Source organism: Maylandia zebra, linkage group LG10, assembly GCF_041146795.1.
Source record: "Maylandia zebra isolate NMK-2024a linkage group LG10, Mzebra_GT3a, whole genome shotgun sequence".
In the NCBI taxonomy this organism is placed as follows: Eukaryota; Metazoa; Chordata; class Actinopteri; order Cichliformes; family Cichlidae; genus Maylandia; species Maylandia zebra.
Window position 1 is genome coordinate 1,030,076 of NC_135176.1, and position 13,050 is coordinate 1,043,125.

General features: G+C 43.2%; 1 protein-coding gene across 3 annotated transcripts; it reads left to right on the forward strand.

Annotated features, from left to right (window-relative positions):
* The first annotated feature begins 1,362 nt into the window (after positions 1–1,362).
* ruvbl2 (RuvB-like AAA ATPase 2) lies at positions 1,363–6,496 on the forward strand. Of its 3 annotated transcripts, none has more exons than XM_012921949.4 (14): positions 1,363–1,476; positions 2,234–2,288; positions 2,428–2,483; positions 2,610–2,751; positions 2,928–3,057; positions 3,142–3,208; positions 4,397–4,503; positions 4,632–4,725; positions 4,803–5,021; positions 5,090–5,208; positions 5,322–5,441; positions 5,522–5,651; positions 5,754–5,868; positions 6,129–6,496. In XM_012921949.4, exons 2-14 carry the CDS (start codon positions 2,234–2,236, stop codon positions 6,152–6,154), a joined length of 1,380 nt encoding a protein of 459 aa, XP_012777403.1. In that variant the 5' UTR covers positions 1,363–1,476; the 3' UTR covers positions 6,155–6,496. The 3 variants fall into 3 exon arrangements, with proteins under 3 accessions (XP_012777403.1, XP_076744990.1, XP_076744989.1); XM_076888875.1 differs by lacking the exon at positions 1,363–1,476 and adding an exon at positions 1,958–2,127 and having other exon boundaries at positions 6,135–6,496; XM_076888874.1 differs by lacking the exon at positions 1,363–1,476 and adding an exon at positions 1,960–2,127.
* The last annotated feature ends 6,554 nt before the right edge of the window (positions 6,497–13,050 follow it).

The window sequence follows — 13,050 nt, forward strand, 5'->3', positions numbered from 1 at the left end:
TTCCTCTCATTTCTTCTACGATGACGAGCTTCCTAACTCACTCTTCAAGCTAATCAGCTCTGAGCCAGATCTGTAAGATCTTTAAAAGGCAGACATTTCCTGCCATTAGCAACGTCACTCACAGTGCAATTATTTAATAAGCAAATGTAAAATAGACCCAGCTTTGAGTGTGGACTGGGAGGAGATGGTGTGTTTGTGTGTGCTTAAAGCACAGTGTTTTGAAAAGCAGCTGAGAGGTCATTAAGGAACTCTACAGGAACAGGCGAGGTGTACCTGAGAGGTTTCTGTGACGCTTAAGACTCGTTCAGCTGAGTGGAAGTATGACTGAGTCCTAATGTATCGTCAAGTTCTTCAGTAAAAAGTTCTGAGTTAGTTTAGTTTTTTTACATTTATTATTCATTTATTTATTTATTCTTTTTTTTTTATTTATTTTGGTTTTGTTATCGAAGTTTAAAATGAAATAAAAATTGTTCTGAGTTAGTGTAGCAACTCAGGAGCACCGAAATTTACCTTTCACCGTGCAGCAGTCGCTCTGCTGTGATGTTTAAATAAAGCGACTTCAGTTTGTGGCCTGGGCCTTGAGGTGGAGCTTGAAAGGTCTAGTGGAGAGGATATGAAAACCCCTCCAGAAACCTTGAGATTATAATCAGCAGGCAGGCTTTCCCATTGTTCAATAATACTGCAGTCTTGATTTGTAAGCTTTTAAAATTACTTTTTGCAAATATGAAGCTGAGCTTGAGACAATAAAAATCTCAAACTCATCTCCATAGTTTGGATTATAATATTTCTCAGTTTAAAAAATGAAAGAGGCTTTTACACTAAGATGAATTTATCCGGCCTACTGCATCATCAACACCACTCTGCAAAAACTTTGGCTTCAACTTCGAAATTCTTCAACCTTTAATATAACTCGGGGCTCTTGCAGCCTCTGGTGGACAAACGTCTGCAGTACTAAGTTTAAGCAGGTTTTTTTTATCGTGGCTGAAGTGAAAGCTTCCGCTGTTAGCGTGTACAAACAGTAACTAAAACAGAGCAAAGTGCTTCCTTGGCTGGTCCAGCTTACGTACAGTATGACATTGACATCTCTACAACATCTCAGTTCCGTAACCCAGCACATTACACCAGTAAATATTAAAGGTTTTACGTTTTCTTCTTGCAACAAAATAGCCCGTCCGTGGAAAAGGGAGTTAAAGGGAGCCTAGCACACAGTTTAACCACTCTGGACTGAAACGGCTACACGGATTCAAATGTCCATAATATAATCCAGGACACCGGTAAGGTTTCCTGCCACTCCCTGTAAATCACAAGCTCGTGCTGTCCTTTTACCATCGAGTCCATAGAGGGCAGTCAACCCAAACATCCCCTAGCAGGGGGGAAAAAAAAGAAAAGAAGCTGTTTCTGTACGGACGCTTTTAATCTGCGCACCATTAGAAAGAAGCGCCGCATTCTCACATTTTCGCAAGTGTGGCTGCACAGGTGAGTGTTCATGCGATCAATATAAACAGTGTTAACTCCAGGCTTTCGCACCGTGGTGTTACACGATGTGTCCTGTAGGATCATCCTTCCATGTTCTGTCGAACATCACGTCTTCGTCTTGCTAAGCAGGAGTTACTCAAAGAAGAAAGCTTTGAATGGAGCTAGCTAATTTGCTAACATAACATTAGCTGGCGTTAGCATTACTTGGCACTATCCTTGCTCTGTTTACTTGGCGCCAAACGAGATTTGTGGATTTCGTGTACCACATTATTAAATCTGTGTTATGGCGATACCCGAGCTTCCCGTTGCTTATATGAAAAAGTAAAAATATGAAGAATAAAAAGCCTTAGAAACCAGGCTAACGTAACGCTAACACTGTTCTTACTCTGTTGTGGCATGCGCTCAACTCTGTCACTATGACAACCAACTGACCAGGACGGGCTCTTTAAAGTGTTAATTGTTTGACAATCTAACCACTTAATGTTGTGGTAGTCTTATCACCAAAGTGTTTTGGTTTTTAACATTTATTTAATAGTGACTGGGTTGTATGTCGTTAAAACGTCAGTAGAAATATTTGAATCTCTTGCTGGAGCTAATTTTTTTTTTTTATCTGTTGTTTGACATTCTGACATGGAGTGGGATAGTCTGAAGGTCTAATACTGCGAAATGCCTGTTTTTAAATGTAAAAGTAGTGGTAGGAAACCGGGCAGGATCACTCTATAGTGATTAATGAATGATCTTTCTGCTTTTAATACAGATGGCAACTACAAAGGTTCCAGAGGTTCGTGACATCACACGAATCGAGAGAATTGGTATGACTGAGACCCGGAAACACATGATGATTGGTTACTGTGTGATAGTGCTGTGATAGGTGCACATGGTACCTGATTTTTGAGTTTTTTTACTTCCTGTGACTCACATTATTTTATCTGTTTTCACCTTGTTGTTTAGGTGCACATTCTCACATTCGTGGCCTTGGTTTGGATGATGCTTTAGAACCAAGACAGGTAGCGTTAAGTCTTTAAATGCCTTTTTTCTCTCTTTCTTAAGGGGCATGTAATGGATTTGTGACTTAAATATTCTGTGTCTGTGTCGAGGAGATGTGCCTTTTACATGTCTATGTTCAATTCCAGGTGTCTCAGGGGATGGTTGGCCAGCTGGCCTCCCGTCGAGCCGCAGGAGTCATCTTGGAGATGATCAAAGATGGCCACATTGCTGGCAGGGCAATACTGATTGCTGGCCAGCCTGGCACAGGAAAAACTGCAATTGCTATGGGTAAGATCTCCACTGGAAGCCTCCAGAACATAATATTAGCCCCAGCTAGAAGAGATATTGGTTTCTTGGATTGATGGGATTGGCTTAGGGTACATTTTTGTTGCTCCCAGCTTGATTGGCAGAGTGTGGGTTCAGCTGAGACTTTGTTTTTGATTTTGGGGGGTTTTCCAATGCAGGCATCGCCCAGTCTCTTGGCCCTGATACACCCTTTACAGCACTGGCTGGTAGTGAGATCTTCTCCCTGGAGATGAGCAAGACTGAGGCACTTAGCCAAGCTTTTAGAAAAGCCATCGGAGTAAGGATCAAGTGAGTGAGCAAATGCTGTAATAGAGTTTGGTAAATCTTCTTATACGAAAAGAACTGCTATTAACTGTTTTTGTTTTTTAACAGAGAGGAGACGGAGATCATTGAAGGAGAGGTGGTCGAGATCCAGATTGACAGACCAGCCACAGGAACGGTAAGCAGCTTCCACTCGTAATATAGTGAACCCAGTCTTTTTATGTGGTTCTTTGGGAAGTATTTTATTGGTCACACCAGGGTTGGGCGATATGTAAACATTTTCCAGCCTACAGTCGTCCGTCCAGTAATCGACAATGGGCGATATATTTGCACCTGCGCAGACTTTTTGATGGGCGGAGCAATGTAGTCATGCACAGACTGATTTGCACGTTTACAACACAGAGGAAGTCCAAACAGGGATGAACTAATTTCCCCCCAAAATTAGGGCTGTGGCGTTAACGTGTCAATCATCACGACACGACAGTGCGTTGACAGAGACATTTTAGGGATTTCGACTCAGTCTGCGCTCCCGATGGGTTACTTGTTAATCGCGTTAGTCGTGATGACGGCACGTTAACGCTGACAGCACTGAAAAAATATGAAGTCGCCAATTTGGGATTTTTAAACCACGTGAAAGAGGTAATAATAATAATAATAATAATAATAATAATGGATACTTTATTGATCCCCATGGGGAAATTACTTGTTTTTCTCTGCATTTGACCCATTCACTCAGTGAAGCAGTGGGCAGCCCACTAAGCAGGCGCCCGGGGAGCAGTGTGTAGGGACGGTACCTTGCTCAGGGGTACCTCAGGGTAGCCGTTAAGTGGATTCGAACCGCCGACCTTCCGATCATGGGGCGACCACTTTACCTACTGAGCTATCCTGAAACCTGAGGATGTAACCAAAGCGGTGTGCGGCTTGTGCAGACGTATAGTGCGAGCAAAGCACTCAAACACGGCTAACTTGCATGAGCACGTACGTGTCCACCATGCAGCTGAGTATGCTAGGCTATCACCAACTTCTGCAGCTACATCATTATTAGCAAATTTACTCATGGGCAAATAAATAAATCGTCCTTGTGAAAACGATCGCTGATGGGCTGAGCCTGTCGTCGACATGTTCGTCCAATCGCACAACCCCAGGTCACACCAGTGGTAATCGCTTCTGTCAGTCTGCCCCAGGGCAGCTGTGGCTACAACTGCAGCTGCCTCCACCAGTGTGTGAATGTGAGAGTGAATGAATAGTGGAAGTGTACAGTGCTTTGAGGGTCTTGAAAAGCGCTATATAAATGCAATCCATTATTATTATTATTATTATTATGATACTTCATATAACTTACTGAGAAGTTTGTGCCTTGGATCAGGGTGCAAAGGTGGGCAAGTTGACGCTAAAGACTACGGAGATGGAGACGATCTACGACTTGGGCAACAAGATGATTGACAGTTTGAGTAAAGAGAAGGTGCAAGCGGGGTAAGTTCAGTAGGTGATCTTGTTACAGGACCTGTTATGTGATATGAATGTTATATGAAGTTTTACAGCATCACTCAGACTTGCACAGGACTCGTGTCTTCTGAGCGTTTCTGTTGCTTTTCTCTCAGAGATGTTATCACCATCGATAAAGCCACTGGAAAGATCACCAAGTTGGGGCGCTCTTTCACCAGAGCCAGAGACTACGATGCCATGGGAGCTCAGGTCTGTTGTCACAGCGCTCAGATCGTGCTGTTGGATGATGCAGTATTTTAAAATCAATTTCTTTACCATCTTTTTAGACACAGTTTGTACAGTGTCCTGAGGGAGAGCTGCAGAAGAGAAAAGAGGTGGTCCACACAGTGTCGCTCCACGAGATCGATGTCATTAACAGTCGCACACAAGGCTTCCTGGCTCTTTTCTCTGGAGACACCGGAGAGATCAAGTCTGAAGTCCGCGAGCAGATTAATGCCAAAGTGTGTGAGTGGAGGGAAGAAGGAAAGGCCGAGATCATTCCAGGGGTGAGTGTTTTTATATGCTTCTATTTGCTTTTCATGAGTTTCTGTTAAACGTTTCTCTCTTGTTGTAGGTGTTATTTATTGATGAGGTGCATATGCTGGACATGGAGTGCTTTTCCTTCTTGAACCGTGCCCTGGAGAGTGACCTCTCCCCAGTTCTCATTATGGCCACCAACAGAGGCATCACTCGGTACTGTTTTTCCAAACCGTACTGCTTTCAGTCAGCCTTCCGCTTCAGTAAAGGTAATACTGAATAATTTGGGTGTTTCATTAGTAACGTGCTACTCACTCGTCTCCCTGCAGAATCCGTGGAACAAACTATCAGAGCCCTCACGGCATCCCCATCGATCTCCTCGATCGGCTGCTCATCATCGCCACCTCCCCTTACACCGAAAAAGAGACGAAGCAGATCCTGAAGATCCGGTAAAAACGCGTGTTCATAATCAGCAGACACTTCCATCTTCTGCCGCAGATGAAATGTAAAGCTGAGGTTTCCGTTTCAGGTGTGAGGAGGAGGATGTGGAGCTGAGCGAGGAGGCTCACACGGTCCTCACTCGTATCGGCATGGAAACGTCACTGCGCTACGCGATCCAGCTGATCAGCACCGCAGGGCTGGTGTGTCGTAAACGCAAGGTAAGCTCGATGTGAACGACTTCAGCAGCTGCACGTGTATCACATCCATTGCTTCTTTAGTTTTGTCACGTTGACTCTGTTGGTGCCGTTTGTTTTTTGCAGGGCACAGAGGTTCAGGTAGAAGACATTAAAAGAGTTTACTCTCTGTTCCTGGATGAGGCCAGATCCTCTCAGTACATGAAGGAGTATCAGGATTCCTTCCTCTTTAATGAAACACGTGAGTTTGCTGTTCGTTCTCTGTATCAGCAGCTCGTGCGTTCACACAAGTTAAACGCTGGTTTTCACCCCTCGTGGGAGTAACTAGTGTAGATTTTAGGTTTAGAATACTAAAAGTGATCTGAGGAGAAAAACGCTGTGAAACGGCGTTATTCCCAACTCAGTGCTGCAGTCGTGCTGGAAAAGAAGGCGCTCGGTTTTCTTTCTGTGTAAATATGCAGGTTTGACATGACATGATGAACAGATGTTCTTATGTTTCAGAAACAGCTGCTATGGACACCTCGTAATGAAGACGATGCTTTCTCTTCCTCCTCTGTGAAGTTTTTTTATGCTGTTCGCCGTCATCTAGTGTTGGTGTCGATTCACAACCGGACTTCTTCCCAAATTTGAGTTTAGCCTCTTGAATTAACTGAATTAGACTGGAGGTGGACACAGAATTGTCCTTGATCTCCACACTGTTTAAATTCAAATCTTTTGGACTGAAATTCAATCGAATTTTGAAATGACCCCAGTCCTTCATCTCTGAGGCCTTGTGGCGTGAATACCCATTCCTTAAGTGTTTGTTTTATGTTGTTGACCTTTTACATGGTTTAATTTTATGAAAATAAGTAAACAAGCTTTTCTAAGCATATTGAGATTCTTTCTTTCTTGTCCTTTAAACTTGAAAGCTACGAAACTGTTTTTCACGTTTAAAGTTAGCTTTTGGAGGTGCAGGCTCACATAAACATGAGAATGATGTGTCTGCCTGACCAGGCGGTGGTGCAGAGTCTGCTCAGGATTGATCAGTGATCAGTTTATTACCCCGGCTGAAGAAAAAAACGTTTGGATGTAAAATTTAAAACAAAATCACTCATAACGTTTATCACTAATAAAATAGTTACAGTTGCTACCACAAGGGGGAGCTCAAAGATCTTTCCTGTAAGCCTGGTCCTGAGAAACCATGCACTGTGCAAACCGCTGGGATGCCTGCGAGCCCTTAGTGTGCATTTTAATGAGCAAATTGAACAGCACTGCATACAGCCTAAAAATATCTTCCTGTTGAATCACTTCAGCATGTTTGATGCGTGTCGTCCTGTAAATGTCCTGCTTGAGTCTGTAGGTGTATAGCAGGCTTTGACACTCACTCTAGATTTTCCTGTATTCAAATGTTTAGACCCTGCGAGTCTCGTCATCCTTGTCATGTCATGTTTGGGTTTAGCCTGAGTATTTAACCAGAAATCTGACACAGGGTTCAATCAAATCATGTTTTCAAAGTGAGTGTATTTTATCTAAGTCATAAATTGTTGACAATGTGACAATAAATAAGTAGTTAAAGTGCTGTTTGGTATGTGGGCATATCAAACGTATTATAAAAACTGTTACATTGAATAGATCACACTGGATTTTTGGTCCCATAGTCATATATGTCACATTTAATATGTATTTTTTAACAGGTTTCTTCCTGTTAAAAGGGAGTTTTTCCTTCCCACTGTCGCCAAAGTGCTGCTCATAGGGGGTCATGTGATTGTTGGGTTTTCTCTGTATGTATAATTGTAGGATCTACTGCACAATACACAGCACCTTGAGGCGACTGTTGTGACTTGGCGCTGTATAAATGACAGTGAATCGAATCACTCCATTTCTACATGGATTCATTGAAACCAGTGAATCTTCTACATTCAGTGTTAACATATGTTGGACAGCCACATTCAAATGTCTGCGATAGGCCAGTATCTACCAATAGCATCACCAGCAACCTTCAGCTGAAATGGGAATATCACCTGACTGTTTCAAACCAATCAGAGCATGTTAATCAATTTTACCTACATATGGTCAGAGAGCAGTGCAGACTGCCTGCTCTCATGCATATTTAATGTTTAGTTGGTGTCTGGCAGAGAGTTCTTACCCTGCTGCCTACATCCCATAAATCCCTCAGTCCCACGAGGCTTCTGTTGTGCTGCCGCCTACCACCACATCCGATGATTCTCCCACTGGATTTGGGCCGAGACAAACTTCCCAAGGAGCCAGCCTCACTGTTAGCATTTACAGAAGCGATATGGTGACGCCTTTATCGTGTCCGTCGTTATCAGGAGCCACGTAAACTGAATCCTCTTCCTCAGCAGAATTAAGAACCGTCTCATTTAATATGGATTTGAATACACTTGACCTCAGGACATTTGTCTTCAGCGTCAGTGCGAATGCAGATCACTGTTTACAGATCGCACTCGGCTCGGCCCCTCTGGGTGGGAGCAGGTTTTGGCTCCCACTCTTTGTCTCCACACCGCTGTCCACAGGCTACGAGGCTGCACAGCATGCTAACATGTGGCATTTTGCCTGTTTCACAGATTTAGATGCCCTTTTTCCCCTCCTAGTATTCTGCAAATGTCCTCTCCACAGATCCACTGACTTTATCTCCTCTTTATTTGTAATCAGCACTCAGTGCTGTTCTGTAATCATTGAAGCGCTTTGAAAACACGGCCAAAGTGCTTCAACGAGCTGGGTCAAAGTGACAGCCAGGCAAGCACTCTCCTACACTATTGACTGTGTCAAAGGTCATTTGCCATTCTCATAGCCTAACAAGCCTCTCCACATGAATCTCATTAGGTGAATGTATCCATATCAAAACCAGAACGGACGTATTGATCAGTGATATTGTCAGGAAAGGGTTTTGCTCTAAAGTAGTGAATGATTTTTGTCACCAGTTCATGGTGACAAATTGTAGAGGCAACAACACAACAAAGAAATGGAGGATTTTGTGCTTTTGGACTGTGTGGTTTGCTCTGATTGCTTACAGCTACAAATGAGGCTCACTCAGGTGTTTTACTGCAACACTGACTGACAGCATGGGTGATGGCGTCCTCTTCTTATCAGTACGTCACACTCGTCATGTCCCCTTTTCTTTATCAGTTGCACTTACTGCTATCTAACATGCTTCACTTAATTAAGCACCTCTCAGACGCGTGTTTATGTCGACATAAGCAGCGAGATCTCACTGAGGTAAAGTTCAGCAAGTTTAGCACGAAGCAATATTTCCTGTCCTCCTTATTTTTCTGTCCTGCCACATTTCCTCGTGTGATGTCATTCATGTCCTTTGAATAGCATTTGAGGAATTTGGAATGTGGCGTCTGTGTAGGCATAGCATTCACGTCTATTTCCTGAAGTCTCCGAGAAAAAACGAAATCTCTTAGCGCCATATGTGAACAGGCAGAGAAGCTGTTCCTGCGGTAAAATCAAAGAGGGAGGTCAGTGGACGTGCAGCACGCTGGATGTGGTGATGCCATAAAAACAGGGTTAAGTGAAGCAACTGATGCTCCTCAAATTTGTGTCCAAGTCAACCAAGGGATTATTTCATGTGAATAATTATCTTCTAAACAACTGTCCCACTGAAACAGCTGCTGAACAGTGGGCACCACATTTGTACATCCACATTAACTTCTGAATTCACGTCATAAAGCAGTTTCAAATCCACAGAGCTTGTGTGGCGATGTGCAGTCAGCTTCCCATCGCTGTCGGCCTGCGTGCAACGCCTGGTCGGTCACTAACCACTCTGAATTATGTACTGGCTCCATTTGAGTCTTTGCTCAGTGACATCCGTTTCTTTGTGGTTAACATGTCTCAGCTCTTTATTCTCTGGCTGAGTAAGAGCCGAGGAAAGTGTGAGCCCACAGCAAAGACAGGAAGCTGGGCTCAGCTGTGCATCTATAATGCAGCTAAACGCTGGGCAGGACTAATGTTGGGCTATAAGAATGACTTATGTCAGTTTGGTAGCATACAGGTAAAAATGAAGGATTATTTTTTATTCAAATATGGACTTTGATTTTTAGACATTCACAAATTTCATGCAAAATATGAAAAACCAACCTGATGGGTGGAAATTCAGCCATCGGTAACACTACAAAAGCCACTGTAACTGTAATGACATCGTGCTGAAACAACTGGAAAAGTGTAACCTGTTTGTATTCTGACATATATGGATTAGCTGTTAGCATCTGGGAACACTGAGTCTGATGGAAATCATTTGCTTTGCAGAAATGTGATCATAGAGAAAACATTAGGAAAACTGAATTTCTATATTTTCCAGTGGTTTAGTGATTTAGTGCCACTGTCAGTGTTAACCCTCTCCAGGCAGGCGTTGCAGATTTACAACAGTTTATAACGAACAACCTGATTACCCCACATACATATTTTATGAGTTTTGTTTACTCAGAAGTACCACTGCAGGACTTGGTTGTGCATTAGCAACAAAAAGTCTAATTTGAGCCTGAGAGGGTTAAAGGGAAAGTCAGAAGGTCGTCATCAGGATTCGTTTATTTTCATCTGATATCTGTACAAACATTCAGAGCAGCCATTCAGTCAAGAGCCAGACCAGCGGCTGCTGTTCCTAAAGGGTCGACCAGCTTGACAAATGGGACTGTGGGTATTGTAGGTATACTGCAGCATGGCTGATCCAGCCCAGTTGGAGCACCCAGGGATGTGCACATCAGCTATGTGTGTAATATGTTCCTTACATCAAACATGTTTCATTTGACTACACAAAGCAGCAGATATCCTCTCATTTGGTGTCTGACCCCGTTTAAAGTAGAAGAGGTGTGGTACTGCAGGTGTGAGCGATTTACTCTGTCATCTCGTTTGCATGCACCTGTTTGTGTGTGTGTAGCTACTCCGTGTAATTTGCCTTCCTCCACACTGTGGTCGGCACTTTCTCACTTCTCCACACACAAATCATTCACAAAGCTGCTTCCACACCTCTGCTTCTTGTGTGGGAGCGATGAATGCAGATGCTACCCACACACATGGGCGTGTGCATAAATAGCCTCAGTTCACGCTGCAGTGGAAACATCAGCTCTAAATATGGAATCGTGGGATTAAAAATAGCACCATCATCCAGTCTTTGCAGGCCAAGCATAAACTCATGTTTAATTCAGAAAACTCTGGTATTCATAACTCACTCTTGCTTCACCCGTGACACTGAACCCACTGTGGTGCTTAACAAGCACACTGCAGTAACACTGTTTCATTGTCAATTTGCATTTCATCCTTGTTAGTAAGCATGCAAATCAAATTAATCCCTCATCCCAGCGGGGACGTCACTGACACAGTTTGAGATGAAGTTACAGTCTCAAGGCCCGGTGGGAAGCGAGGAGTGATCATCATAGCTGGCTGTGGGGTAATGACGTCTGCTCCAAAGACAGCAAGCATGGCCACTTCCTGCCATGTTCTTGACACGTGTTCCTGAATCATTTACTCCTTCACTGACGTTGCTGAGCCCACCGACGTCTCTTATTCATTCCATGAGGGCAGGAGGGCACCTCGTGTTTTCCCTCGAACATGTGTCAGCTTCTTTAATCGCATAATAACACATGCAGAGATATGCATTAATGCAGACTCTGACAGCTGAAGGTCAGCCGGCTCCACAGGGCTAAAAACATCCATGAAGTCCAAAGTAGAGGAGAGGAAGAGCATCGCTCAAGCCAGCCAACCAATGTGCAGGTCTTAAAAGTTAGCAAATAATAATTTCACACGTGTTGCGTGTTAAACAATAAACCACACTTCCATGTTTAACTTCGATCATTTAATTTTGCTGTATGCTGTACCTCAAAGATCGATTCTTGCACATCTGTTCAAAAATATCTTATAAAATGTGACTGTGTGGGTCTGTAGGAAGCAGCTACACGTCGGTGATAGTTCTGCAGGTCAGGTCAAAACATCCTTGAACACAACCTCAGACACAGAGCCAGGATGAACTCCAGGCTGTTGGTTGGACTTTTATGGGATTTGTTGGAGACGGGATGAATTCTAATAATAAAGCGTCTTATTGCGACTTTTGTCTATATAAATACAATTGAATTGAACTAATAACATGTTCATACAGCTTATTTTAGCCGATTTAAAAATGGGGCTTTGGGCAGCCTGTTGCACAAACACATCATTTGCTCCTGTTTCTTTCTGTGGAATGACAACAGTGTTTTTGCACCAACGATGTGATTCTTGTTGGTGCAAGCTGAGAGTCGGGCATTTCAACATCGTGTGCAGTGTATTCATAAAAATGTAGGAAACTACAGAGAGGACACAGAAGAAATGGAGGGCTCGTCTTCTGCAGATAAACAGTATCTGAGAGTCATAATCTGAAAGCATAGGAAGACTTATCTGCTCCTTTAACGTGATCAGAAATGTTCTCAGTCTGAAAGGAAACAAAGTCCACCAAACACCAAACGAATCATTCATCACACCGCACAGTAACAGCTTCCCACTGCAAGCACAGTGCAGGATGGAAATCCTCACATGATTATTAAACAAACACATATTTGTTAATAGATGAACAAACCTGGTTGTGTGTTATCTCATTTAAACAGGGCTGTGACTATGCTGCTGTAAAACGCTCATTTACTCCTTTTAAAGTTGTGGAGGGAATATTAGGCTCATCACTGCCTTTGTTCAGCAAACTGGATCAAAGTGTCAGAAACTAAAACAAATAAAGTTTAGGGTTTCAAAATGACAACACTGACGTGTCACTTACAGAGCAGTCGGTGTATTTCTGGCACAAAGAGTTTAAAACCCTCCATCTCTGTTTCCTGTGTCATAGCAGAAGAAAAGCATGATGATGTTGGATATGACTGTCATATAAATACACTGCATTTACTTCTTCTTCTGTTAGTCACGGAGCCTTTACAATGACAGCGGATGAAAACTGAACAGCTCTCTGCCTTAAGTGAACTTGTGATGGAGCAGTCAGCTGTTTTTGCCTCAGTTGCTCAAACATCACAGAGTTATTTGTAGTTTTTAATCCTTTTGTACTCGCAGCTCCTCCTGTCCTGTAATGTTAGAAGAAGCATCTGCGACACACAGAAATGGTAAAGTGAGGAACATGTAACATGTGAACTGATGAGCAGAGTCGAATTCAGTGCTCAAAAGCAAACATATTGTCTTTGACAGCCTCGCAGATACATCCAGGATGACCTTAAAAAGGACGATGTCATCGTGTTTGGATGAAGGTGACCGTGCCTCGGCAGCGTGAGCCGGGTCAGGACGGCGGGTGGTCGGCAGAGGGAAGTGAGAGACTCACAGAGGCGACAGACTGTAAACAGCTGTGGTTCACGTATTCTGATAAAAACTCTCGGCTCCATTTGAGATGAAAGATCTGCTTTCTTTCCTTTTTTTATTCTAAGCTTTATTTTAGTCTTAATCATCAGACCTGACTGCTCTA

Coding starts and splice junctions, on each gene's coding strand:
- ruvbl2 (XM_076888874.1), top strand. CDS start 2,107: ATGGAGTGGGATAGTCTGAAG. Junction 2,289..2,427: donor CACACGAATCGAGAGAATTG/GTATGACTGAGA, acceptor CTTGTTGTTTAG/GTGCACATTCTCACATTCGT. Junction 5,652..5,753: donor TGGTGTGTCGTAAACGCAAG/GTAAGCTCGATG, acceptor TGTTTTTTGCAG/GGCACAGAGGTTCAGGTAGA.